At 41.6% G+C, this 27,289-nt stretch overlaps 2 protein-coding genes across 3 annotated transcripts in view; one reads left to right on the top strand and one right to left on the bottom strand.

The window, feature by feature from the left end:
- The first annotated feature begins 475 nt into the window (after nt 1–475).
- Nucleotides 476–13,104, top strand: ern2 (endoplasmic reticulum to nucleus signaling 2). Its single transcript, XM_080029723.1, has 24 exons — nt 476–786; nt 1,789–1,906; nt 2,009–2,042; nt 2,302–2,374; nt 2,480–2,552; nt 2,646–2,768; nt 2,897–2,998; nt 3,802–3,861; nt 4,348–4,564; nt 5,378–5,456; nt 5,641–5,791; nt 6,493–6,626; nt 6,926–7,114; nt 7,892–8,069; nt 8,311–8,415; nt 8,514–8,604; nt 8,788–8,977; nt 9,124–9,220; nt 9,452–9,651; nt 9,752–9,899; nt 10,469–10,596; nt 10,719–10,842; nt 11,062–11,129; nt 11,226–13,104. Exons 1-24 carry the CDS (start codon nt 697–699, stop codon nt 11,406–11,408), a joined length of 2,955 nt encoding a protein of 984 aa, XP_079885849.1. The 5' UTR covers nt 476–696; the 3' UTR covers nt 11,409–13,104.
- Nucleotides 13,105–20,495: 7,391 nt separating this feature from the next.
- gna12a (guanine nucleotide binding protein (G protein) alpha 12a) overlaps nt 20,496–27,289 on the bottom strand; it is a 17,145-nt gene continuing 10,351 nt past the window's right edge. The window contains exons 3-6 of one of the 2 annotated variants that reach the window (XM_080030007.1): nt 23,287–23,337; nt 22,939–23,139; nt 22,245–22,451; nt 20,496–21,258 (exon numbers count right to left, since the gene is read on the bottom strand). In XM_080030007.1, coding sequence (XP_079886133.1) covers nt 21,097–21,258; nt 22,245–22,451; nt 22,939–23,139; nt 23,287–23,337 — 621 coding nt within the window. In that variant the 3' untranslated portion in view covers nt 20,496–21,096. Of the gene's footprint in view, nt 21,259–22,244; nt 22,452–22,938; nt 23,338–27,289 lie in introns of both variants that reach the window. The other variant, XM_080030006.1, reaches the window with a different exon arrangement.

The following is a 27,289-nucleotide window of genomic DNA, read 5'->3' as shown; positions in this document are numbered from 1 at the left end:
CACCGATAGGCCAATAAAATGATGTCAATCTCAACTGCCTAGATAGCCTAGGCTAGGCTACTTAATTACATCAATTCAAGTATAATACCTGAGTTGTACCTAAGCTAAGAGCAGTTCTTGATGTAATAGCCCCTTCCACCATTGGTGTGTGTGTATAGGATTGTGGGGAGTGTAGAGAGAACAAAGAATGACGCCCTCCACTACTTTCTATTGCACAAAACAAGCCTCTGTTGAAAAAAACAAAAAAAAACATCTGTTGTGTTCACCACTGTCCTGCTGTCTGTTTCCACGTGTGCCAGCCATTTCTACAGTCCCGCCCCTTATGTTACAAAGCTCTGCGCCCATTGGTTGGGCCGCCTGTCACTCAGCGCGCGGAGACGAGCAGAATGAGTGGGCGTGGCTGGGAGATCCTGCTTGACAGTTCTCTCCTGACGTCACCGGTTCCGTCCCATCACGGAAATGTGGAAAAGTGACGGGAACTGTTCGGTTACTTTCCTGTTATTATGGATGTAAATCGGCACAATTGAGCTCGGATACCACCGTGTTTTACCACTACACATGTTGACGGCTACAGCGATGTTGAACGGCCGCTGCTAACTTACTTTATGACCGATGGACACCCGCGCTGGAAATGGAGAGAGAGTTCGACCTCTGTTGTTAGTTCAATAGCTTTAGTCCTCGGTTTTGTCCAGAGCCATGAAAGAAAGAGTTTTGGGGGTCACGGGGGCTCTGTCTCGCTTGTTGCTGTCTCTTCTCCTGCTGTCCTGGGAAGGCAAACTATTTCAGGTAAACTTGGTAATGCTAGAAAAGCGTGACTCTGTTGTTGTCGTTGTGGTTGTTGTTGTTGTCGTTTATATGTCGTTTCCGTCTTGCTATTTATGCACAGCCGAGACCACGTAACGCACTGCGCCCCTGTGTCTATTTCAGGCTCGAGTAAAGTTGCCATGATATGATAGGACGTTTTGCCTGAAGAAAGTTAATACTGTGTGTGTGTGTGTGTGTGTGTGTGTGTGTGTGTGTGTGTGTGTGTGTGTGTGTGTGTGTGTGTGTGTGTGTGTGTGTGTGTGTGTGTGTGTGTGTGTGTGTGTGTGTGTGTGTGTGTGTGTGTGTGTGTGTGTGTGACACTTAAGGGACTTTCCGGGGGACACACTGAAGACCAGTTAAATAGGGACAGTATGTGCTTTTGGGAACAAAAGCTGCTTTCTTTGGGGTCAGCGGTTATTGTTAGGGGTTAGGCAAGTAGCCTGCTGGTTATGGTTATGTTAGGGTAAGTTTCCAAGAAATTAATTGAAGTCTATGTAAAGTCCACAAAAAGGTGACCAGATATAATGTATGTATGTGTGTGTGTTCGTCTTGACTCAGTGTTTGCCATGGTGTGCTTTGTACCACAGGGTGCTGTTCAGTTCTGTGTTACCAGTTGCCTCCCTTGGTGGGTAAATATGGGAGTGGTGTAGACAAACACAGAGGAGTTCTCAGTGCAGGATCAAGTGTGCGGTTGGGGTGGGGTGTGTGGCGGGGTGATAAGGATATCCTGCTTAATGAAGAACAGAGTACAATAATTGAAGGGGAAAATTTCCTGCAGAGCGGGACTGAATACCTGGCAGACCTGACACACCCACTCACTCGTACCCACCCACACAGGGGCATGATACACACACAGCAGTCATGCTATGCTGACATTTAACATTCATGACACATGACTGAACTCCCGGCTAGACAGCTGGCCTAACGTTTCTCTCTCTCCAATCTCCCTCTCTCTCTCTCTCTCTCTCTCTGGCCACCTTTCAGGTTGTAGGGGTTCGATCCGTCACCCTCCCAGAGTCCCTCCTGTTTGTGTCGACACTGGACGGGAGTCTTCACGCTGTCTCCAAAAAATCAGGAGACATCAAGTGGACCCTAAGAGAAGGTTCATAAACATAAACATTATTAATATTATGTCCTGATTTTTTTTCCTTCCTTTTTTTTCTCCTTCATTATTTCTAATTAAACTTTTATTTGTTTTTTTCAGACCCAATTATTCAAGTACCTGTCTACCTCACAGAGTAAGTAACACAAACACACATGAATGCATGCACACACACATGCACACACACACACACACGCACGCACGCACGCACGCACGCGCGCGCGCACACACACACACACACACAGACAAACACATGCAAGTACGTATGAAAACATTCACACAACACATAGGACTAATGTGTTCATTGTACATTACCAACATTTCTGCAGTTTTGTAAAAGTATCAATATTAAAAGAGCCAACAGTATTTAAACATTTCAAATGATATTTTTGCAGGCCAGGTTTTCTCCCAGACCCCAACGATGGCAGTTTGTATATCCTGGGCGGCAAGCACAAGGAAGGCCTGATGGTAAAGATAGCAGTGTGTGTGTGTGTCTGTGTCTGTGTGTGTGTGTCTGTGTGTCAGTGTGTCAGTTTTCACTTTATGACCCCTTTGTATTTGCTGTTACTTCAGAAACTGCCTTTCACCATCCCAGAGCTGGTTCAGTCAGCACCCTGCAGGAGCTCTGATGGTATACTTTATACAGGTAAGACATCATTGTGCGTGTGTGTTGTATATGACCTGTGTTGTACGGACATATATGGGAAATACTAATATTTGTGCTTATGTGTATCTGAAGGTAAAAAGCAGGATGTGTGGTTTGTGGTGGATCCTGAGACAGGTGAGAAGCAAACCAGTTTAACCACCTCCTCCTCTGAATCCATCTGCCCCAACACCCCTCTGCTCTACATAGGACGCACAGGTATGTTACATGGTTGCATGCTCACACACACACACACACATACACACACACATACACACACATGCACACAAACATCTCAGGTATTTTAATGCATCTTTAAGTATAGTTTGCACCTGTTTTCCCTCTAGAATATATGGTGACCATGTTTGATACCAAGACACAGGAGCTGCGATGGAACGCTACGTACAATGATTACTCTGCTCCACCGTACGACGAGAAACAAGACTACAGTACGTCTCCCACTCACACTTCCCTGTAAACACACGTTTGGTTACACAGACTGACACGGCAGGTTAATAAGCTGGATCATCATTACCAATGTCAATAGGAACTGATGACAGCCTTGAAGAACCCGCTGTATGCAATAAAATAACAGACAGACAAAGAATGTGTGTTTAGATACCTGTATGTCTCGATCACATGCAGTTAAGCAGATTAACAATGTCCGGAAAGAAAAAAATACCCCCTCAGTAGAGTCTCTTAACTTATTGTCACTTGTATGTATGATTTCAGTAAATGCAAACTTATTATTTATTTTCTTTTTTCATCCAATGTCTAGAATGAGCTTTTATGCCCTTTAACTTTAATGTTTTGCTTTTTTTTTGTCTTTTTGTCTGAATTTGTCCTTCTTATCTTCAGTTTATCTTTATTTTGGTGCAGATCTGAACCCAGGCTTCTTTTAAAGGATTTCCCAACACTGTTAGAGAGAGAATGTTTGAACATTATTTCCATATGTTTATTTCGATTTATATTTCTGCTTGATTGGATTTTTGGGGGATTTGGAAATGTATGAACATGAAAACAACAGAACTTTGTGCCACCTTGATGAAGGTATACGTTATCTGAGCTCTTCCTTGTAAATGTCATATTTAAAACAAGTTGACAAAGCAGTCAAGAATCAAACAGTGAAAAGAACGAGGACTATCACCTTTTGAAATCTTTGAAAGATTGTGTGAAAGCTCTTGAAACAATGTCAAACATGCCACACTCACACTTATCATTAACTGACTGGTTGTACCTGCTTTGTCTCCAGAGATGGCCCATCTCGTGTCCAGTGGAGATGGTCTGGTTGTGACAGTCGACAGAGAGTCAGGTAGGGAGAGGTGTGTGGTTTTTACTATGTGAATATTGTATCAACTTTTTTAAAGGAGAAGTAAGTTATATTCTTTTGTTAATATACTATGTTAAATCACTCTATATTCATACAGGAATCACTTAAACAGTATGCACAGTTCATAACACAGGTCTCCCTATCATTCAGCTTTGCAGTAATTGGCAGATAAAATTCAGAGTATTCCACTCGTTTTTATCCAATCACGAGACAGAGTGCTATAGAGAGGCGGGTCTCTGTGCCTGTTAACGATGACTCGCTGCTCTCCATCGCGGCACTATCTGATGAAGACGGCTGCGGGTTCATCTGGTGGTGACGTAGGGACTGAGACTGTAGTCACTGACAGGAAGGAAGCTAAAAGGACCATATCACTTACTTCTCCTTTTAATGTGTGAGGGAGTTGATGCGTTTCTTTATTTCTAATTCATTCTCCCGGATAAGTGTTGTGTGTTTATCTGGTGTCTTCAGGTGACGTCTTGTGGAGTCAGAACTACGGATCGCCAGTCGTAGGCGTCTACCTGTATTCTGGTGACTCACTAAGACACGCCCCTCACCTGTCCCTCGCCTTGGAAACGCTACGCTTCCTCACCTTCTCCTCCACCAGTGACCAGGAGGATGCTCACTCTACACTGAAGTGGAGCTATCAGTTTGTGAAGGAGCAAGCCAGCGCACAAGCACAACTTGTGTAAGACACACACAAAAACCATAGACTGTATAAAGACACACATGCACGCACGCACACACACACTCACTCACGCACACACACAAAGACAGAGTGATTTATTGAAGTGATATATAGACGGCTCTCTGACAGCCCAAAGCTTTGCCGACGCGTTTCCAATTTGCTCCGACAACCAACGGCCTTGTTCGAGTCACTTAAAAAGTGATAAGACGCTAAACGGTGTCCTGACATACACATTTAATGGACCGGGCAGAGCAAGAACTGCTGAGTCTGTGATTTTTCTCCTTCAAGATACTCCCGGGTTTTATGATCACACTTGCTCATCCATTTACTACAGGCCAAAACATAAGCCGTGTTAAAAATGTCACCGTTTTTTTAATAGTTATATCGTACTCTGTTGTTTATTCCCATAAAATACCTGGTGATTTACAGTGGCTGTTAAACTGTTGGCTGGAACAAAGCTCGAGCTTATGCAATTCAAGCGACACCTGCCAGATGGTCGGAAACAAGTATTTTTTGTAGCGCTAGTACAATGAAACCTGGATTTTATGTCCCTGTCAACATACTTTGTTTGATTCGAAAAACTCCAGGTATTGCTTTTTTATTCATTGGTCATTTCTTGTCCTGAGATCAATGTGTTGATTCTATTTGATGAAAATCCGTTTGGAAATATTTGAGATGTCCTGCTTGTAGACACACAATCAATCAATCAATCAATCAATCAATCAATCAATCAATCAATCAATCATGAAACATTACCTTATTGGCTGATGGAATAACCCAACTTTTTTTTCTTCTTTTCTTTCTTTCTTTAAGACCCACTCTTTATGTTGGAAAATTAGACTCCCACCTCTATGCTTCCACTTCTCTTGTTCACCATGGAGTCTCGTTAGTGGTGAGTTTGAATTTACATACAGTAGCAGTACATCTATTTTTATTATGGATCTGCATTCACACATGGAGGTCATGCATCTCAACACTGACTGCCATCACAATGTGTCAGGTGTATCAGACAGTGTTATGACAATGGCAGAGGTGATAACAAGCTGTTTTGCTTCTTCTTGTTTTTGCCTCTGCAGCCTCGTGGACTGGTCCTGGCTAGAATTGATGGTCCAGAGACGGTGGAAGTGACGGTCAGAGAGCGAGGGGAGTGTGAGATCACACCGTCCACTGATGTGCGCTATCCACCAGGGAGCATAAACAGCCTGAAAAACCACTGGCTGCTGATTGGTAAACGCACGCACGCACGCACGCACGCTCGCTCGCTCGCTCGCTCGCTCACTCACTCACTCACTCACTCACTCACTCACTCACTCACTCACTCACTCACTCACTCACTCACTCACTCACTCACTCACTCACTCACTCACTCACTCACTCACTCACTCACTCACTCACTCACTCACTCACTCACTCACTCACTCACTCACTCACTCACTCACTCACTCACACTCTCTCTCTCTCTCTCTCTCTCCTGGCTTACACAGCCGCCTTACCTCCATTACTCGATGTCATCCAATAAAATTCCAAACTTTAACTTCCTAAAAGCTGGGTGGCTGGTCTAACCAAACTAGTTTTGCAACGATATAATGTATGTACTTTTCCTGGTTACATGTGCTTATACAGCAAAAACTACTAACCATGGTTTTTTCTTCTAGGCATATTTGCCAAAATAATGAATAATGGCTACTCGTGGGCAGTCGTAGTGTGACTCAGGTAGTTTTATTTAAAAAAAAATGTATACTGATCTTTAAGTTATAGTGAGTGAACTATGCATGATGATATCTTTATCAAGGTGAAATAGGGATGAATTACCCTTATGTGGAAATCATACATCATTAGTAGCCTAATTTTATGTCATAACCCCAACCCTAGCCCCAACCTCCATACAGCTTTGTATTGAGCATTGTACTGTGTTTGTGTGTCTTCAGGTCATCACGAGCTCCCTCCAGTAGCCCACACCACCATGCTGAGGGACTTCCCAGTCGGCCTGCAGCGGTCTGGGGAGGCCGTCATCCCCCCTCGACCCTCTGCCTCCCCCGCAGCCTACTATGAGCAGCGCTACGTGAGTCACAACTCCAAACTATCTATCTATCTATCTATCTATCTATCTATCTATCTATCTATCTATCTATCTATCTATCTATCTATCTATCTATCTATCTATCTATCTATCTATCTATCTATCTATCTATCTATCTATCTATCTATCTATCTATCTATCTATCTATCTATCTATCTATCTATCTATCTATCTATCTATCTATCTATCTATCTATCTATCTATCTATCTATCTATCTATCTATCTATCTATCACATTATATTTCCATTGTTTTTTTACATGACTGTTATGTATCATTCAGTTTCAGCCAGTTACCACTAGCCAAAGCGACACCAATGCTAATAGAGGCGGGGTCTATGAGAGAACGTCAGGGCAGACCCAGAGAGCGGCGGCTGTGCTGCCTGTCTATATGACTCAGGACCGCCTCACTCTGGCCGTTCTGACGCTGCTGCTCGGAGGGTGGCTGGCCTTCGCCTTCACATACCCCATTGTGAGTGTGTCCCGTGTGTGCTGTTTGTTTATTAAGAGGCATGAGTGTTTGACAAGCAGTTTGTCAGGTTTTTATTCTGGAAGATATAAACAAACGGCGCAGCAGAGTGCTATGGGAAATGACTAAATTGCAGTTATGAACCTTTTAGTACCTCTGTGATTGTTATCATTGCATTCCTTTATTAGTCACATGCCAAGATATGCAGCAATGTGCCAACAAAGACGGGGAACAAGTAGAGACATAGCTAGTAAAAAAAGCATTTAAACAATGCTGGATCAAATGTGTTTGTTTTTTTCTAATTAATTGACTAATTATAATTTGGAGCACCTGCATGCATAGGTGTATGCATATTAAAAAGAGGTTCAAATGAACAGCTTATTTGTGGATAGACTTTCCCACAGGTGCAATTCAGTATTATTTTCAGAGTAATTATTTAATGCTATGGTCCTTAACCAATATGTCACAAGCACAAAAAAAGTCAAAGTATAAATGTTTTATAAATTGATGCGTAAATCAGCTCATCTACTGAAGAATTAATTTGTCCCTGAAATAATTATTATGGCGCCATAGTGCACTTCAATGTCTCCTTTAGATTTGGGCTCAATGATTGTTGTCTTGTTGTTTTATTGATAGTGTTGCAAAAGAGAATTTGATGATATTATAAATATTAAAGCTCAGATAAGGGCTTGATTCATTAATCTTCTATATTCTCAATGATAATATCTCAAACTCATCTTCTAACAGTGATTAGTGTGACCTTAATGTGTGTTCCTGCAGCGTGCCGCCCAGCAGCTGAAGGCTCAAAGGCGGATGGAGGAAGCGTTTGAGTCTCGCCTCCAGCGGATGCATAACAACATGCAGACCAACACACAGGCCAACACACAGACTAGTATGCAGGCAGTGACCTCGGGTTCATCAGAGAATTCCTCTTCTACTGACACAAACAGCTCCAGTAGTAAGTGCCTTTAAAGTACTAAGTGTTTCATTATGCTTGTAGTTCATTTCCTTGGGATCCAGTTTAAAGATTAAACATATTTATTTTGCACTGCACTTATTCAAATGCATTAAGTAGTGCTGAAGCGGCATTTCCCTCGAAGCCTAGAGATCTTAAATACATTATTCATACATATACTCATTCTTGATTAAACTCAGCACAGAAAAGGTTAAGTTGTGTATCTTGACTTTTCTTAATGCAGACTCTCAGCCTGCATCTGCCGACCCTCCGCCCAGTCCTCACAGTCACAGCAACAGCACCTCAGATGTGGATAGAAACGGCGCCACAGGGCACACACACACAGCAGGTAACTCACCGAATCACGCGTTCTTTCCATGTGTCCCTCATTGAGACCACATTCATTTCTCGCTGCTAACTTCTCTCTCTCTCTCTTCCCTCTTGCAGATGGAAACAGTGAAGAGGTACATGTGGGTAAAATCTCCTTCACTTCATCTGAGGTGCTCGGACATGGCACAGCGGGAACCTTTGTCTTTAGGTACTGTGTGTGCCTGTGTGTGTCTGTGTTCTGTCTGTCTGTCTGTCTTTCTTTCTGTCTGTGTCTTGTGTGTATGTTATAACGCAGTTTTAAATACCACTGGCAATATCAGTCGGATTTGCATGTTCTGGAATCTTAAATTAACTTTATTGTTATGATGGCTTGTTTTTTTGTGATTTTTAGGGGTGAATTTGATGGGCGTAACGTGGCGGTGAAGCGGATCCTGCCTGAGTGTTTTGTGGTGGCAGAACGTGAGGTGCAGCTCCTCCGAGAGTCTGACACCCACCCCAACGTCATCCGATATTTCTGCACAGAGAGAGACCGTCTCTTCACCTACATCGCCATCGAGCTGTGTGCTGCAACCGTGCAACAGGTCTGCACCTTCTTAGTTTAGTAGCCTTGTAAAGCAGGTTGTCATTAGCTTCTGGTTGTTTTTACAATCCCCTCATAACAAAACTAACTTGTTTAACTTGTTTATTCGTGCATTTGTTTCTTCTTCTGTGTCCGTATTCTCTGTAGTACGTGGAGGATCCGTCTCGCTTTCCTGAGCTGAGTCCTATAACCCTGCTGGAGCAGACCATGTGTGGCCTCTCACACCTTCACTCACTAAACATAGGTCTGTGATGCACACACAGCAGATAGATAAGAACATATACACATACAAGTACATAGTACAAAGGTTGTTTCTAAATTCCTCAACAGAAACAGATGGCATTTTTGGACTGCTTAACAATATTATTATATAACTGACAGTTAAATAATTTTAGATTTTTTTTCCCCTCCCTCTTCCCAAAATCCCCAAAATCCACACTCTCTCCATGTTCTCCCTCATCCTGTCCTCCTTTAGTCCATCGTGACCTTAAGCCCAGAAACATCCTCCTGTCTACTCCCAGTGCGCTGGGGCGGGTCCGAGCTCTCATCTCAGACTTTGGACTTTGTAAGAAGATCCCAGAAGGTCGCTGCAGCTTCTCTTTGCGCTCGGGAATACCGGGAACTGAAGGGTGGATCGCTCCGGAAGTTCTGCGGGACACTCCTTGCAACAAACCGGTAGGATGCACCGAGACATTATGCACAGCAGAGTTATTTTACTTTTTCTGTGTCTGTGTTTTTTTTTTGGCCCCTCTGATTCCTGTTCTTCCCTCTACAGACAGCAGCGGTGGACGTGTTCTCTGCAGGCTGTGTGTTCTACTACGTGGTCAGCAGGGGGCAGCACCCTTTTGGGGATTCACTAAGGCGACAGGTCAACATCCTGGCAGGAGAATATTCTCTGTCGCATTTCATGGAGGATATACACGGTGGGCACAGTCTCCCAGCTCAGTTCATCAGTCCTTTATCATGAATCAATCAATCAATCAATCTATCAAAAACGCCTAATGTGCAAAGGATTTTCGTTCAACATTTACTATGCTTTACTTTCTCAAGATGAGGGCCTTAAATAATGACAATTTCTGCCGAGGGCTAACAGTATTAGGGCTGGCCCGAGTAATTTGATCATTCTTCTATTCGTTTGTTAGGTTGGTATTCAAGGCTCAATTCAGTGGTTGGAATCTTCTTGTTGTTTTTTAAACAAACCTATGTGCAAAAGTAGCTTAAACTACAATAAATGTTGAAAGGAAATTACTTTTATTTTATTTTCAATATAGCTGTCATTAATATGCAGATGTGCTGCAGAGGTAGACTCAGGATGTGTAGTCAGGGCGTAACTACTGTATGCTTAACATTGGTATTTATAATGTTGTTTTTAACAGTCTTTTAAAAGAACCAGTATTCAAATGCTCGTTCGGAAGCCTGTTAAATGATATGTGGGACAGCTCTAAATAGTATTATGCTGTTTATAAAACACTTGTTTCTCCCCTCAACCCAGATGACGTAATAGCACAGGATCTGATCGAGGAAATGATCAGTCCTGAGCCCGAGTCCCGGCCCTCCACAGCCTGTGTGCTCAAACATCCCTTCTTCTGGAGCCCAGAGAAGCAGTTGCTCTTCTTCCAGGTGTGTTTCCAACTCTCTGCTGTTGACACAAAGGGACTGCTGTCACTCTTGTAACTAAAGTATTTGCCTTTGTGTCTCTGTCTGTTAACTCCATATATTTTTCTGTGTGTGTTTGTACACAGGACGTGAGTGACCGCATAGAGAAGGAACCCGCAGACAGTCCAATTGTGGTCAGACTGGAGACTGCAGGGAGAGCAGTGGTCCGAACCAACTGGAGGATGCATATTTCTGTGCCCCTACAGACAGGTGCACACACACACAAACACGTAGTGTTCTCTCTCTCTCTCTCTCTCTCTCTCTCTCTCTCTCTCTCTCTCTCTCTCTCTCTCTCTCTCTCTCTCTCTCTCTCTCTCTCTCTCTCTCTCTCTCTCTCTCTCTCTCTCACACACACGCACGCACATACACACTGCTGGATGACAAAGCCATCAAGCATCTGTAATCCATTTCTCCCTGTGTACATCCCAGACTTGAGGCGGTTCAGGACATATAAAGGAAACTCAGTCAGAGATCTGCTGAGAGCCATGAGGAATAAGGTCAGTTGTGTGTTCTCGTATGTCACACTTTTCCACACATGAGTGAGTTTTTTTTTATTACCTTTCTTTGTGTGTCACCGTTGTACCTTTTTACAGAAGCATCACTACCATGAGTTGCCCCCGGACGTTCAGGAGACTCTGGGCGAGCTGCCCGAAGGCTTCGTCAACTACTTCACCTCACGTTTTCCACGGTTACTGATGCACACACACTCTGCTCTGCACATCTGCGCCCGAGAGAGACTCTTTCACCCCTACTTTCTGCCGCCCAACGCCAAATAGCATTCACTTGACTCTGCGCTATATGGAGACACACACACACACAAACATTGGTGTACAGTGCCCCATTATTGCTTTTGTAAAGCCCATACTGTTACTGGGGGGAGATACAGTGCTGTGAAAAAGTTTTTTATATATGCCTTGAGATTTTTAATAGATATATTTTATTTTTCTGCAGCTATTGATCAATGAATGTTTAAAAAAAATAGTAGAAAGCATTCATAGTGTGTAACTCCACACAGGCTTCATAGGTTTGTTATGTAATGACTAGATATGTTTTTTTTAATTATATAATAATACATAACTCCAACAGAATACACATAATGAAAGTAGTTCAACGGTGTGTTTCCCCCAAAGCAATTTCAGAGAACCTTCACGAAAGTGTTCAAAACAGTAGGGGATCCTTTCTTTTACTTTAATGCTGCCTGATTTTGCTCTAGGGAAAGAAACACATTGCTGCTATTGAAGGAGGAGATGTGGAGAACAGGGTTGTAGTATGTGTGGAGATTCATCGAAGTGTATCTTGTTTTGTTTGTTGTTAGGCAGAGCAACCCACTTCTCTCAAGTCTTTTTATTGGAATACAGCAAACAATGTACCATAATGGACAGAGTTACTCGACCAGACAAACAGGACAGAAAATGAAACTTCTTTGACAGAAGGAAATCTTAAATGTTGTTTTGTTTTTTCATAGAAGTTTTGCCTTTACTGGTCAATTAGACAAACTGGTAACATCAAGGGGAGAGAGGAGGGTTGGCATGCAACAAGGTTTCCAACATGATATAATATATATAAACCTTAAAATGATAGAAGAAAATCACTTAATTTGTGATGATATACATTTGAAATGAAGGAAAAACAGTGTGTTTGAATGCTCCAGTCTCACACTCTGGTTGTAGCCACAGCTTTCAAAAATTGCAGTTGCGTCAGGGAGTCAGTCTTGTACCCAGACCAACCTCATAAGAGACGGAGTCATGTTGGATTTTAGGGTGTCACACCAGCTGCATATTGTGTAATCGCTCTGCAGTCCAGAATAAATGGCACCACAAAACAGTGTGCGTGGTGCAAAACAAAACTTTGTCACAGCACTGTAGGTAATGTAAACACAGTTTTAATAGGTTCCCTAACAAGGCTGCATATCATAGAACCCATCTCTGTCCATGTTGCTGCTGTGTTTCTCTCAGCTTCTCTGTAGATAGTGACTCCACAATATTTACTTTGCTGATTGTTTTTGTCTTTCGTGTATGTGTGCGCGCATGTGTGTGTGTGTGCGTCCCCCCCGTTACTGATTGTAGCTACACTGACAGAAGATTGTGCTGAGCCTTTGTTTTTAACTAAAGGCATTACTGTACATGCAGCATATTGGTCAAAGATCATTTGCACTGTTAAAATGTGCATATATTGTGGAAATCAATTAGTTACAAGTTACCAACCACCAATGTGTGCAGGTCATAATGGAACAGTGGCAACTCCATTGCCCTATTTGTTTTTAATATATAGACATTTCTTTTCTTTGCCCGTTTAAAAAAAAAAAACAGAACTGCAGTATATTTCACCACTCCTGAATGTTGCCATTGCTTTGAGCTGATCTAGCCTTGTGAAATGTCTCCCTGTAACTGCTGAAAGAAGGTGTGTCCATAGCTCTGCAGCAGAATGAATGATGAAGAATCAACCTTTTGTACTTTTTTTTATTTTGTTTTGAATGAGTGAATTAAATATTGGTGCTTTGGGTGTGCCAAAGAATGACGTAAATCAAATATTGTCTTCAGTTTGTAAAACACTTCAGAGTTCAAATGCTTCTAAACATGTTTACCTTTAAGATCATTTACAGCCAAAATTACGTCAACAGATATAATGTTTAGTAAGGTTAAAGGAGAAGTAAGTGATATGGCCCTTTTAGCTAACTTCCTGTCAGTGACTGCAGTTAGCAGTCCCATCCCTCATCCCTCGTCCCTACTTCGTCTTCGTCAGATAGTGGAGATCAGCGAGTTATCTCACGGTCACAGGGGCCGCCTCTTTGTAGCACTCTTTCTCCTGATTGGATAAAAACGAGCGGGATACTCAAAATTTTAACTGGCAATTACGGCAAAACTGAATGACTGGGAGACCTGTCTTATGAACTGTGCATATATTCTTTAAGTGATTCACAAGTGATCACTTAGGCCTACTTCTCCTTTAATGACTATAAGAAGACTATGAAGTCTGATTTTGTCATTGCTTTTGGTCTCTTCGAAGGATAACTTCTTTGCCCTCCTCAGTTTGTATCATCTGATTTCACTGAGAAAGATGCACACAAAATACTTCACCTGTCTCTGGCCTTTGTAAGAGTAACCGATCAAACAAAATGTTCACCAAGGGACATTAGATGAATGAAACACATGACGTCATAATTGCAGAGATGTGTTGTATAGTTGTCTCATGTCTTCAAGCAGTGAGAGCAATTGCCGCTGCTTATTATGATCCTTAAACCAAGTGGAGAGGAAAAACCTCGTGCTGTTAGTGTTGATCGACTCCTTGAATAATAACAATGGTGTGTGGGTGTAATTTATCGAGTAAATGATGCATTAGTAATGATGCATTCGGAGACATTTATTGCGCTACGTGAGACTTGACACTTGAGATCTGATCTTTTTCTTCTCTTTTTTTCCACACCATTAAACAACAGCTTTAACACATAAGTCTCCAGGTTTAAGAAGCTTTATATGAAAATAAACAAACTTTTCTCAGTACAATCCGGAAATGTATAATGAGCCAGATGCCAAACACTCTAACAGCAGGTTTTATGAGTGCAGTCATTCATTAAAACCCACTCATTCATGTAGAACAATATCCCCGTTATGTTTAATTATAAAAGACTGAGACTTACTCATCAATCAATTAATCAATATTGAGTGCACATCAAGAGCAAAACACAGTGCAGCATCTTCCCAATAGACTTAACAAGTAAAGTTATACATTACACAAAGCATTCAGTCAAATAATGTATAAATAATCATAAAACAGTCATATAGAAAACATGCAAGCAGATAACAAAAGATGACACACGTGTACATGTGCAATGACTGGAACAAATAGAAAAGTTGTGATAGTGTGTGAGTTAATACATATGTTAAATTAAGGTTTGAAAGTGTTAACACGTATGATTGCAGCCACGATGTAATTGGCCAACACAACATCTGGTGTACGGTTTTGCATTGATATATTTCTCTGTTAAACATGTCGGTAGATTTCGTCTATACAGGAAGGGGAAAAAATCAGTCTTTGAATCCCCACATAACAACATCAACCATTTACTTAATTATCATATATTTTGAGCTCTTCTCAAGCGTCTACTACTTTGTTGCAGTTTATCCTAAGAAAAAAAGGACTTTCTCAATTTGGTTTTCCAACTTTAAAATGTAAATTTGGAGCCTTTCTGTGAGTGAATAGGATAATTAATATTAGTATGCCCACAGTCATCGGCTGTCAATGTCTGAACTACAGCAGTTGTTTCTATAAAAAATAGAGAACTTAGATTTACAGACAATGTGGCAAAAATGTTGCCCTTTAAACCAGCAGAGGGAGACATACACCTAATACTGCTTTCTCTTGCTCTTCTATCCTGCCTTTCTTGTTCTTGTTAGGATTTAAGTGTGGATGGAGAGATTAAACATAAGAGGTTTTAACTCATTAATTCATTGTTTCCATTAGTTCTGTTTAACTGTAAAATACATAATGTCCACCTTTTTGGGATTATGTTTTGCATGCATGTGTTAATCATTATCTGTCCATGTGCTCATCTCCCCACATTGAATAAATAAATACTCCTAAAGAGAGAGAACACATCCTGCACAGCAGATAAGAAGCCAGGCTTCACAACGCTAAGTCACACTATCAGTGTTGTAAAACAGAAGTTGTTCAGTGGCGTAACAGCCTGTGGTCCATTCGAGTGTGTGTGTGTGTGTGTGTGTGTGTGTGTGTGTGTGTGTGTGTGTGTGTGTGTGCTTGGCTCATTACTAAATATCAGAGTTCAGCTGTAGGTCCAATCAAAACAGCCTTAGGGAAACATCAGCTTAACCAGAATCATGAGACCAGATTCACTCACACTCAAGCAGCTGTCTACACACTAAAAAGCCACAAACACACACTAATTCACACACACACACACACACACACACACACACACACACACACACACACACACACACACACACACACACACACACACACTACTATTCCCATAATATAATGTCAGCCATCTTTAACCTATTAAGCCATAGATAAAAAATAGTCAAAGGTTACATTTTCTAAATGGGTGTGAGTTGCTGCCTTTGCAACCCACGTAGGATGATGTTACAGTGAGGGGTTGATAAATGACGGTTTGATAATTGCTAGATGGTCACTAATGTGTCACTTGGCATTTGTCACGAGGCCATTTGAAATTTGGGTAACACTCAAGCATAAAATATAAAGTTGTGTATGGTGGTTCATTGACCCCGTGTAGAGTTGGTTGCCAGGTGATCTTTATGATCTTTGAGTGTTTGCTGGTGTGTTAATACTTACTTGCTGAGATACTTACAGTATATATTTGTGAATAGCAAAAAGTCAAACAAGAAAAACATGATATGATGATCGATATCATTATGTATTTTGAATTGCCTCAATGGGGCCACTGCATCTTTCCATTACTAAATCCTAAACTTGATCATTGTATGAAGCCTACAAAAATAGTACATTTTTCAAGATTGTTTGATTGTTTTTTACAACAAAAAAAAGGTTTGTGTCCTGTGTGTGATGCAATACAAATATTTTTCTCTTAACACAATCCAAAGTGATTCCAGTTTGCTTATATGTTTTGATTCCATTTTAATAGTTTTTAAGAACATTTTGTTGACTATCGAGTTTATATCGTAGATTGTGACCATTTTCATATCATCCCATGCCTTTTCTAAGGTGTTTCCTATGGCAACTAGTTGATTGCTGAAGTTGCCATGAGTCTGAAAAGGTGTCTTTGGTACATTGCATTACATATCATTAAGCTGACCTAATTATCCAAAACCACTTCCAACAAGTGCAAAACAAGAACAGCAAGAATCATGTTAATACATTCACTATATACAGCCAAACTATTTGGGGTTTAGGGAAGTTACAGGGCTGCGTTTTTGATGGTTGCCATGGACTTCAGTGTAGTTGACAAAATAAAGTACTTGTTGTTGATGATGTTGATATTTTTAGGCCTAATTGGTCATATATTTAAATCTGTGCCTAAAAGGCAGCAGTTACTTGGGTGACACCCCAATGTTTTAATGTTTTGTTTTTGTTTTCCCATAGAGATAAAAAAGGCACACTGCGAAGTACAAAACACACCTCTCTCTCTCTCTGTATATGTTTTGATTTGGTTTTCTACGTGTAACAATGCAGTTTTAAATCCAAAAATGCTGATCCATTCTACAGGATTAATATTCCGCAAATTGTACTTTGTTTTTCTTAAGAAATAAATAACGTTAATTTTAGTTAGGCTAAATATGGTTAGGGTTAAATGATAAAATTGTAAAACCTTTAAAATATGAAATAAATCCTCTCAGACCAGCAACTAATATTGTTTGTGTCAGGAAAGCACACCAGTTTAAACTATCCTACATTGTTTGTTAATGATGTCAAGTGAAAAAGACACACACATATGTGTAGACACAACACACACAGTGCGGTGCAACTTGAGGACAGAATGTCCCGCGTCTCTGTAAACTTCCTTATGTTTCAGAGAGCACTGGGGATATACTTTTCTGCTCTCTGCTTTTCCCTCTCATCTTCTTTGTAGGATACCGCGGGAGGCTGGTTTGGGTTTCTCTGAAGTGTGTGTATGTGCTTGTCTGTGTGTGTGTGTATGTTTGTATGTGTGTGTGTGTGTGGGAGGGAGGGGGAGATTGAAGCAGGCGGAGGGATGTCGTTCTTACAGTCTCTCCATTTTGGGATCAGCACAGGAAGTGGGCTCAACAGAGGAAACATGACCTCCTCCCCCTCTCCTCCCTCCCCCTGTCCTCTTTACTTTTTTTTCTTTCTTGTATTCCCTCTTCCTCCCTTTGTCTGTCCCTCCCTCCCCCAGTCTATGCCCACCCATTCACAGGGTCATTTCTGTCTCTCTTTTCAGGCTCTCACATGTGTTAGTGCGGTGTGTGTGTCTGTGTGTTTCGACATTAAATTACATTCTACTCACATCCTGTGTAAATAAATCTGTTAACCAGTGATTTCTAAAACAACGTTAAGAACTCTTGGTCGAGTTGTTTCTGTGGCTCCCTCCCTCTCTCTTGAGACAGTCTGTTATGTATCAGAGCTCCTCTGATTAAAAGCCAAAGCAAAGGTCAGAGATATCGGCTGACTCTTGTGCCCAGTGGATAGCTGTGTAGCCCGTGGACCTCATATTACATTATGTGGGATATATAAGCCTAAGGTTAGCCCCCAGGCATTACTTATCGGGAACTCTCTGCTCGCTGCATCGCTTTGCAAAGAGTTGCTCCTCATGGTCATGAAACTGCCCCGGGACATAAGAGAAACATTTTTGAATGTATTTTTTCACCCCTACATCTCTCCTGCATTTTGTACATTCTCTTTCAGCTCCCTTTATTCAACCCCTCTTTCTGCTATACCTTTTCGAAATGTCCAACATAGAAGGGTGTTGACCTTGCTTTGCAGGGTATACACACTCAAACACACACACAGACGCCCACACCAGGAAAATAAAGAAACAGCATGTCAGCAAACGGCAGTGTATTTCACCACAGAACACAGAGCCAAGGCACTGGGAAACAAAAAAAAACAACAGCAGAAGACCTCCCTCTCTCTCTTCATCCTCTGCCTCCATCCTGCTCGCCTTTAAAAGCCTGACATCTTGTTTATTTGCTTCAACCTTCTCCCCTGACGTTTTCCTTTCTGCTTTTTTTTCTTCTTTTATTTTCTTGGACACATCCAGTGCAATCACGACACATACAAAAAAAATAAAATATTGTGTGAGTGGAAAAGGTAGGTTAGTTATAACGACAAATGTCGCAGCAACGTTACAGTTACAGTGATGCTGTTAGACAGATAAGAGTGGTGTTTTGTATTTTAAGGTTACCACGATACACACAGTGTCAGTCAGATAATTACAGTATTCTATGTACAATATGTATGAACATGAACAAAAAAGGGCCTTTAAGTCGCTATGCAAACACACACACACAAATACATACAAATTACACAGTTTAATACAGTAATATAATGGGAGTGGAAGTGCTCCTGATTAGCCTCATTTCCCCTGGAGGCCATTTGGACTTCATACTCAGGGTGTGGGGGGAGGAGGGAGCAGCCCAGCTGTGACCTACTGCTGCGTACCAGAATGCAAATGACGGGAATCAAATCAACGGTTTGATTCAACAGATTCTCCACTTAGAAATAAATTAAAAAGAAACCAGTTTGAGTAAAGCCAAGGAAGGATATGGGTTCGAATTCTTACATATATTTGAGAAAATATTTCAATAAAATCTCACAACAGGACATCTCATGGACAATTTCACCACAGCAAAAGGACTTTTACTCTATGCTACATTACCATCTCTCACTCTCACTGGTGAAATAAGGCCGCAACTAGTGATTTAAACAATATATTATTATTGGTTATGGTTTAAATCAAATAATCTAAATTATTTTAAGGCATCACAGCAAAATTCACATACACTGTGGCCACTATATTTGGTATACCTCTTTTCACCCCAGTCTGAATCCTTACTGGCATTGTTTAAAAAATGTGCATCTGGCACTAACATTACTTCCTTAAGTGACCTAGTCAGAGTCCACTTAAATCACTATTCTTTCTCATTTTGAGGTTTGGTCTCTGAATAACAAGAGAAGCACCATGTCTTTGTGTGTTTATGCATTGCTTCGCTGCCACGTGTCTGGCTGATTAGATTAGAATTAACGAGCAGGTGTACAGGTGTACCTAATTAAGTGGCCAATGAGTGTAGTATGACCTTGTATAGAGAGAAAACCGTTGCTTATTGATACATGCATGATACAACAGACATGGAGCGACATTATGTTCCTTATCACCTTATTAATGTTATACCAATATTCACTCCCTCTTTTGTTCTGGTTTGCTCTGGACTAACTCTTAGGTAAATGTAGCTGCTAGACGCTCCAATACAATACATTTGTTGTGGATTAATTTTATATTGGTTGACTACTGGATTAAACACTAACTTGTTGCAGCATTAGAACTATAAACGGAGTATAAAACAAACTTTGTAAAAATGGATTTCTTTCTCTTTTTTGTTTAGATTTTAGAATGATAATAGACTCAGATATGTCCTGACAAGCTTCCCTGTTTTTGTTCAAAATCTGACTTGTATGGTCATATTCTAAGGTAATGCTTATGCCCAATCTCCTAGGTGGAATTCCCACCCTGACTGCTACACAAGGCCAACATGGCCGTCAGGCGTCAACAACATGGGAATAAGGTCATTTTCAGTTCAACCAATGCCGTTCTACTTCAGTTCCCCCTCACTTTTACAGCACAAAAGAACAACGAGCAGCTAAACCCCACACACCCACAACCACCATATTCTAAAGGGGGACACTTACTGTACAATACGCCTCAAGTTAAGTGTGGCTCATTGTGGTGCTTCAATGGGGATGTTGGTGGGAAACAGAATAAGATATTGGAACAGGGATGAACCATAATTCATGCAAGAGCCAGGAGCTGTGTGTGTGTTTCTGTGTGTGAGTATTTCTTTACCAAAGAGAGTCTGTCATTTTAGCGTCTAGTGGTTTTTTTGGTTGAAGAGGCAGGAGAGAGGGACAATGTGTCTGTTGTGACGGAGAGAGATGAGGAGAGAGGAGTGGAATAAGACTTGTTATCTGCAGCTGTTCATCTCTTGCATGAGAATAAACACAAGCAGTTTGGGGGGAGAGGGGTGGAGATAAGGGAGACAGAGAACAGGGAACAGAAGAAGACAGTTTTCATCTCTTTCCGCTGTTGAAGTTCATCGACAGGAACACGTGTGCAACCTTATCTCGTAATAACACAGCATATGACCAGTACGGGCCCCAAACCCCCCTCACCCCTCACCCCCCCTGCCTCTGTCACGTGAACATTAGGACACTCAGCCTGAATAACCCAGTGGGCGGTTCCGACTCGATTTAGTGACAGGGCCGTCATTAGTCATATATACAGAACATCTGAGAAACACAAAGAAAACACTTTCAGTGCTCGTGTCATGTATTTGGTGCTCTTTTAAAAAAACTTTTCTAACCTGTGTGTGAAGCTACAAGAAGGAGAAGCATGACCCTCCAGCATACACACATCTATACGTATTAAATGCAGGGCTTTGTCCTCTGACTCTCACAGTATTCACAGGGGAAGGGGGGTGGGGGGCATAGGCCAACAAGGGGGGTGGGGGCATAGGCCAACAGGGTTGAGAGTCTGTCCATAGCTCCACAGGTTTCAGAGTTCAGTTAAATCCACTCTAAAGGGGTCAACTGCTCTGCTCCATGGGTCAGTGGTAATATGCACTGGAGGGACTGTAGTGTCAGAACCAAAGCAGGCCCAGTCCTCCAAGCCAAGCTAATCATTGGCTGGTTAAGGCCAGGCCAGTCATTGGCTGGTTTAGGCCAGGCCAGTCACTGGCTGCTTTTTCACAGTTTTACAGTCAGAGAAGCCATGGTGTGCATTGTGGCGGAGGGTCACTGCAGCATGATGTCTTTGAGGTTCTCCTGCAGAATAGTGTCCTTGACGGCGTGAAAGACAAAGCGGATGTTCTCCGTGTCCACCGCCGTGGTGAAGTGGTGGAAGAGAGGCTTCCCCCTGTTCCTCCTCTTTCGGCTGAATGACTGCACCAGAAACGCCTGGAAAGAAGCAGGGGGCAGGGACAGACAAGCAAAGTCAAAGTCAAAGTCCAAGTGCCAAACATTTAGAGGATTCGAAATAACGTTTATCTCCGACCCACGGTGCAATAAGAACAAAAGGATAAATTGGGTAAAAAACATAAGAAATATTTACAAAAAAAAAGATCCAATAAAATAAAAAATAGAAAAAGAAAACAGACAGACATGGGAAACCTGCTCTTATGGGGTACATAACACTACGGTAATGATAAATAATAAGTGCTTCACATAGGTCAACATTTGTACAAATACAACAAATGTAGGTCATTCTTGATGAGGTAAGACACAAATGGTTGCCAGATCTTGTCAAAGGTTGCAGAGCTGAGAGATACATTCTGTCGGGTCCTTTTCATCATGTAACAAATTGGTCATTTCTGCCAGCCAGGTCTTTAAAAAGGTCTTTTTCCAATGGGTTAGAATATTTATTTTTCCAATCACCATACCATATTGTATTGTTTTACGGTGTAAGTGGAAGTAATTTGACTTCTTAAACGTCACGTGTATGAGGATCCCCGTGTCTGTAATCGCGGAAAAGGGATTAGAACAAGACCTGGTTTCCTTTGGCCAGATTATTTTTCTGGAGAAAGTCCATCTCTTGGCTGTGTAACCATGGTTTCTAATCTGCTTTTTAACATGTTTGCATCTGCATGACAAAGACTTCAGACAGAGAAAGAATCACTTTAGGGTGGCAGGAGCTTCCAGGGGTGAACATTTGCATATTTGTAAATTTTATTTAAAAAATCAATGCTAAAGGAACTGTGATAACAGCAAGTAAGTCTACCTCCTGAGCCACAGCCAGCAATAATACGCAGAAAGAAGAAATATGGTTGCGTGGCCTGTTGACAACATTCAATTCTTCTGAGATTCCAGTGTATGTGTGTGTGTGTGTGTGTGTGTGTGTGTGTGTGTGTGTGTGTGTGTGGGTGTGTGTGCATGTGTGTGTATACCTGTACGTCCTCTAGCCGGCGCGGGTCTCCCCTGTACTCGGGAAAATTCTTGCGGATGTCGACGGAGCGAATCTTCTCCACCAGCAGGTCTGTCTTGTTGAGGAAGAGGATGATGGACACGTTGAGGAAGAGCTTGTTGTTGACGATGGTCTCAAAGATATTCATGCTTTCCACCAAACGGTTTGTCCTCCGATCCTCCATCAAGACCTGGATCACACACACACACACACACATCCTTTGGTTTTATCCCCGCACCAATTAGGATTTGGTGGTCATCATATGACTGTTGAGTGATTTGAAACCACGACTCAGGGAACAATCCAGTTTTCCACTGCTTAACCACAAAGGGAGCTTTGTGTAAATCCCATAAACTCTGTGTCTCTCTTGGGGGCTCTTGTACGTTTTCATAATGTAATTCTAAAAGTCAAGAGAATAAAGATCAGTCTGTCAGAGTGACCTTTACTATTTACCCAACACACGATCAGAAAACGGACACGTGGGGTGCTCTGTGGCTGGTAATGGGTAGAGCGCATACCATATTGGCTCAGGCCTCGTCGCGGGTTCAAATCTGACCCGTGGACCTTTACTGTATGTCATCCCCCTCTATCTCCCAATTTCAACTCTGCTTAACACTTAACACTTAAAAAGTATCTTAAAAAAAAGAAAAGAAAACGGACATGTGCTGGAGCGTTACCTGATCGTACTCTGAAGAGGAAACCATGAAGAGGATTGATGTGATCCCGTCGAAACACTGAAACCACTTCTGCCTCTGGGACCTCTGCCCTCCCACGTCCACCATCTTGAAAGGGATCTTCTTGATGACAAAGTCGTGCTCCACGATGCCTTTGGTCGCCTTCCTCGCAAACAGAATGTCCTGCTTGCTTGGGATATAGTTCTGAAAGAGAGAGGGAAATGTATGCATTTTATGTGTATTTTGTGTGTGTTTGTGTGTGTGTCTGTGCGTGTGTGTACATGATTTATTTTTCTTTAAAGAGATGAATAGATACAAGATTGCAAGATTGAACTTGTCATTGTGACTCACCAGTTGACCGATAAGATCCAAGTTATCCAAGAAGTATTTGACCGACTCACTCTGCAAACAGGAAGGGAAAGAAATCCATTACAGATGTAAACAGCCACTGACTCACACTATTACACAACTGTCTAAAGTCCCAAATAATCATCATTAGATTATTAGAACTATTAGACTCTTTGTATTTCTTCTTATCTAATTTGCATTTCTTGGAAGCTGTCTTACTGGACTTATTGATTTAATAAAAAAACATCAATAAATGACTTATTTCTAATCAGCTACAAGGAACATACAGCAGTTGATCAAATTATCCCATCATATTATCTGTAACTCTGGGAAGTTAATTTAATGGACACACGTGACCAAATCCAATGTGTTTTTGAACTGAAGTGACTCATGTGAAAATAACTGGAACATTGTGTTTATTTGATCCGTGTGTGTTGTCTCCAAATCCCATCTGGTATACTCTTTCTCAGTACCAGACAGGAATCGACATTGAAGCTGCTGCACTAATCAATATTTTTGTATCAACAACGGCTCAAATGGCTTTGAGTCATTTGTAAGGAGAAGCTTGAATTTACAAAACCCGACAAAGCTTTTCAGCGTCTTATAGAGTGTTACTTTGTTTTTGTGGCACACAAACTCCGGTCTCGTCAAGCTTGTTTGCGGCAGCAGCTGTTGTTTTTAATGAAAAACCTCTGATAAATCCACTTTGCTCTCCCTGTCCACCATCTAAAAAGCCAGATATTTCCCATAGGGGCTGGTGGCAAAATAAACAGAAGTAAATTTGACATAGATTCATTGGGTGGGCAGAAACAGGGCTCCAAATGAATGCAAAAGAAAGTCTTTGTGTGGTGGAAGTTTAAATAGGCATCTGTGTGCAAACACATTCAGCATAACAACTCTTGAGGTTGATTAGAATAAGTCAATGTTTTGTTTACAACTTGTTCTGCGACATCAGCTAAGAAGCCAAAAAAATCAATTAATGCAACAGAAACTACTGGTGTTGTACCGCTTCTTGAAGGTCACAATCTCTTCTCAGAATCGATTCTCTTTTACTCATGTATCTCTGTCTCTGACATAAGCATGATAATTGGCTGCTTCTGTAATTGTCAATTCAATATATTTTAATGTTGTGTCATCCAGTGAGGAACTGGCACTGCTCCTGGTCTTGACTATGTCTCAACCCCTATTTAAATAGGATCACAAGAAAACCACTGAGGTCACTCGAGGAATATGAATTTGCTGAATTGAAGGACACCAACAAAAAGAGATGCTGATCATTTCTGTTGCCCCTTTTGTGCATAAACAGCAAACACAAAAAAAGGAGTGGGTGGATACGGGGAATTGGGCCACAAAGACCATGAGCTGAGCTGAGAAAGTGTGTGAGACCCTCGAAATGTATTCAGTTCAAGTGATAAATTATAATGACAAGTCTTCCAGTAAATGACGTAGACAGTTCTGATTCCAGTCGTAAAAAACAAACAATGTTTACAATAATCTTCGTGAGAAAGAATAACGGTGACTCTATCAGAAGGCAAGCGAATTACAAACATCTTATGATTCATCTCCTGACTGTCAACATCAACTGGAACAGATTCGGCCCAGATTTGTATGATCTGTTTTTGAAGCCCAAATCAAAACTAAAATCAGACCAACAAGTGCACTCAGTGTATCCTGCAATGAGGCTAACCGTTTTATTGTATGGTGTGTTTTGACTCCTGAGCCACAAATCAGACTGAATATTTTATCACATTTTTTGAAAGTCATTCTTGCCATTTTGTGGCAGCATTTGAGTTATTTTACATTGTCTGAGTCAGTGGTATGAAAATCAATGAGCTGACAATGTCGATCCATCCTGGAGCACTGTACATCAAGTCTGCATTCATTTTTGTCGATCCTATGCTATCCTCAAAAAGTAATCTCTCTGTAATGGATCCCACAGCTCAAGAACGTTTTAAAAAAGGTGTTTATTGCTTTGTATACTCTTTCCCAAATATAATGGAAACCAATGGTTGCATGGAACAGCAGAAATTGTTGTGGTGTTACCAATGTGTGAAGTCAATGGGCCTAAACTGGCTTACTATATAACAGACCGTTTTATACATAGGAAATATAATAAAACACACATTTCTAGCTGAAATATTAGTTTTACAATCCTTCTTTAAACTTATGAGTCCTGGCCATAGTTTTAAAAGTGAATCTTTTCTCTGCTAAACACACACGTTCAACAGGAAACAGCTGTGTGTGTGAAAACAGTGGGGAGAGACATGGGGGAGGGAGGGATTAGGGAGTCAGACAGAACACAGATACAAAGTCATTTTAGCACTCTCCCATCACACAAATACACACACACGCACGCGCACACACACACACACACACACACACACACACACACACACACACACACACACACACACACACACACACACACACACACACACACACACACACACACACACACACACACACACACACACACACACACACACACACACACACACACACACACACACACACACACACGAGCGGGGTCCAACCACAATACTGCATTATTCCTCTTTGTATAACTTTTCCCAAACTTGGCAGATTTCTGTCGCACGGAATCGAACAGCACCCAGTGAAAACTCTTCACGCGGCTGTTAAATTCATCATGTGTGTCGGCCCATGACATGCTGTGTAACAACCAGGAAATGGGACCCCTGCTCGGGTGAGATGTGACCCTGTGACCCCGCCGCTGACCTACAGTGTCACAGCAATAGAAACACAAAGCCGGGGAAGCCTGATTGGTTCATATGGACGTGAACAGGAGGAGGGGCCAGACCGAGGGAAAGGCAGCACATGGGGGGAATTCCCAGAGATGAAGGGATACGAAAAAAACACAGACAGAGAGACACACACACACACACACACACACACACACACACACACACACACACACACACACACACACACACACACACACACACACACACACACACACACACACACACACACACACACACACACACACACACACACACACACACACACACACACACACACACACACACAAACACAAACACACACACTCAAAAGATCATTTCCATAGAAACTTTAAGTGCCACCAGAATTAAATTACACCTTATGTATTGATGCAGTGGAGTCTTCAAACTAAGTATTATATAGATTCATTAGGCCAGTCCCTTGTAATCAGATCTATGACTTGTAAAATTGAAAAAATAGAACTGTGTGTGTGTGTGTGTGTGTGCGTGTGTGTGTGTGTGTGTGTGTGTGTGCGTGGATTTGTATGTGAGTGTGTTGTTGAGTAAGGCTGGAGGAATGTCTCCATTCATGGCGTGTATGGGCAGATTAGGGGCTTTATTATAGCAAAGACCTGAATAAGCTCACATTCTGCAGTGTATGGTGCGTATGTGTGTGTGTGTGTGTGCGTGCGTGCGTGCGTGTGTGTGTGTGTGTGTGTGTGTGGTGTGTGTAGCCACAGGTATATGTGTGCTACTATTGTTTGGATACTGCGCTCCTTTTCACTTACTTTCGACACAGTTGACCACAACATATTACTAGATCGCCTTGCAAACTGGGTTGGACTTTCTGGAACTGTGCTAAACTGGATTGAATCCTACTTAAAGGACAGAGAATACTATGTGTCAATAGGAAATTTCACATCCGAGCGAACAAATATTGAATGTGGGGTTCCCCAAGGTTCCATTCTTGGGGCCTCTTCTGTTTAACATCTACATGCTCCCACTAGCTCAGATTATGAATAAGAACAAATTATGCAACCACAATTATGCAGACGACATACAAATTTACATAACCATATCACCAGGTGACTATAGTCCAATTCAAACACTAAGTAAGTGCATTGAACAAATCAATGATTGGATGTGCCAACATTTTCTTCAATTAAACAACGATAAAACTGAAGTAATTGTCTTTGGTGCCAAAGATGAACAATTAAAAGTCAGTGCAGAGCTTAAATCTGTTATGCTAGAAACCACACACCAAGCCA

This window comes from Ammodytes marinus (genome assembly GCF_949987685.1).
Source record: "Ammodytes marinus genome assembly, chromosome: 6".
Lineage (NCBI taxonomy): Eukaryota > Metazoa > Chordata > Actinopteri > Uranoscopiformes > Ammodytidae > Ammodytes > Ammodytes marinus.
Note: the sequence above shows the minus strand (reverse complement) of the source record. Positions and strands in the feature narration are given on the sequence as shown.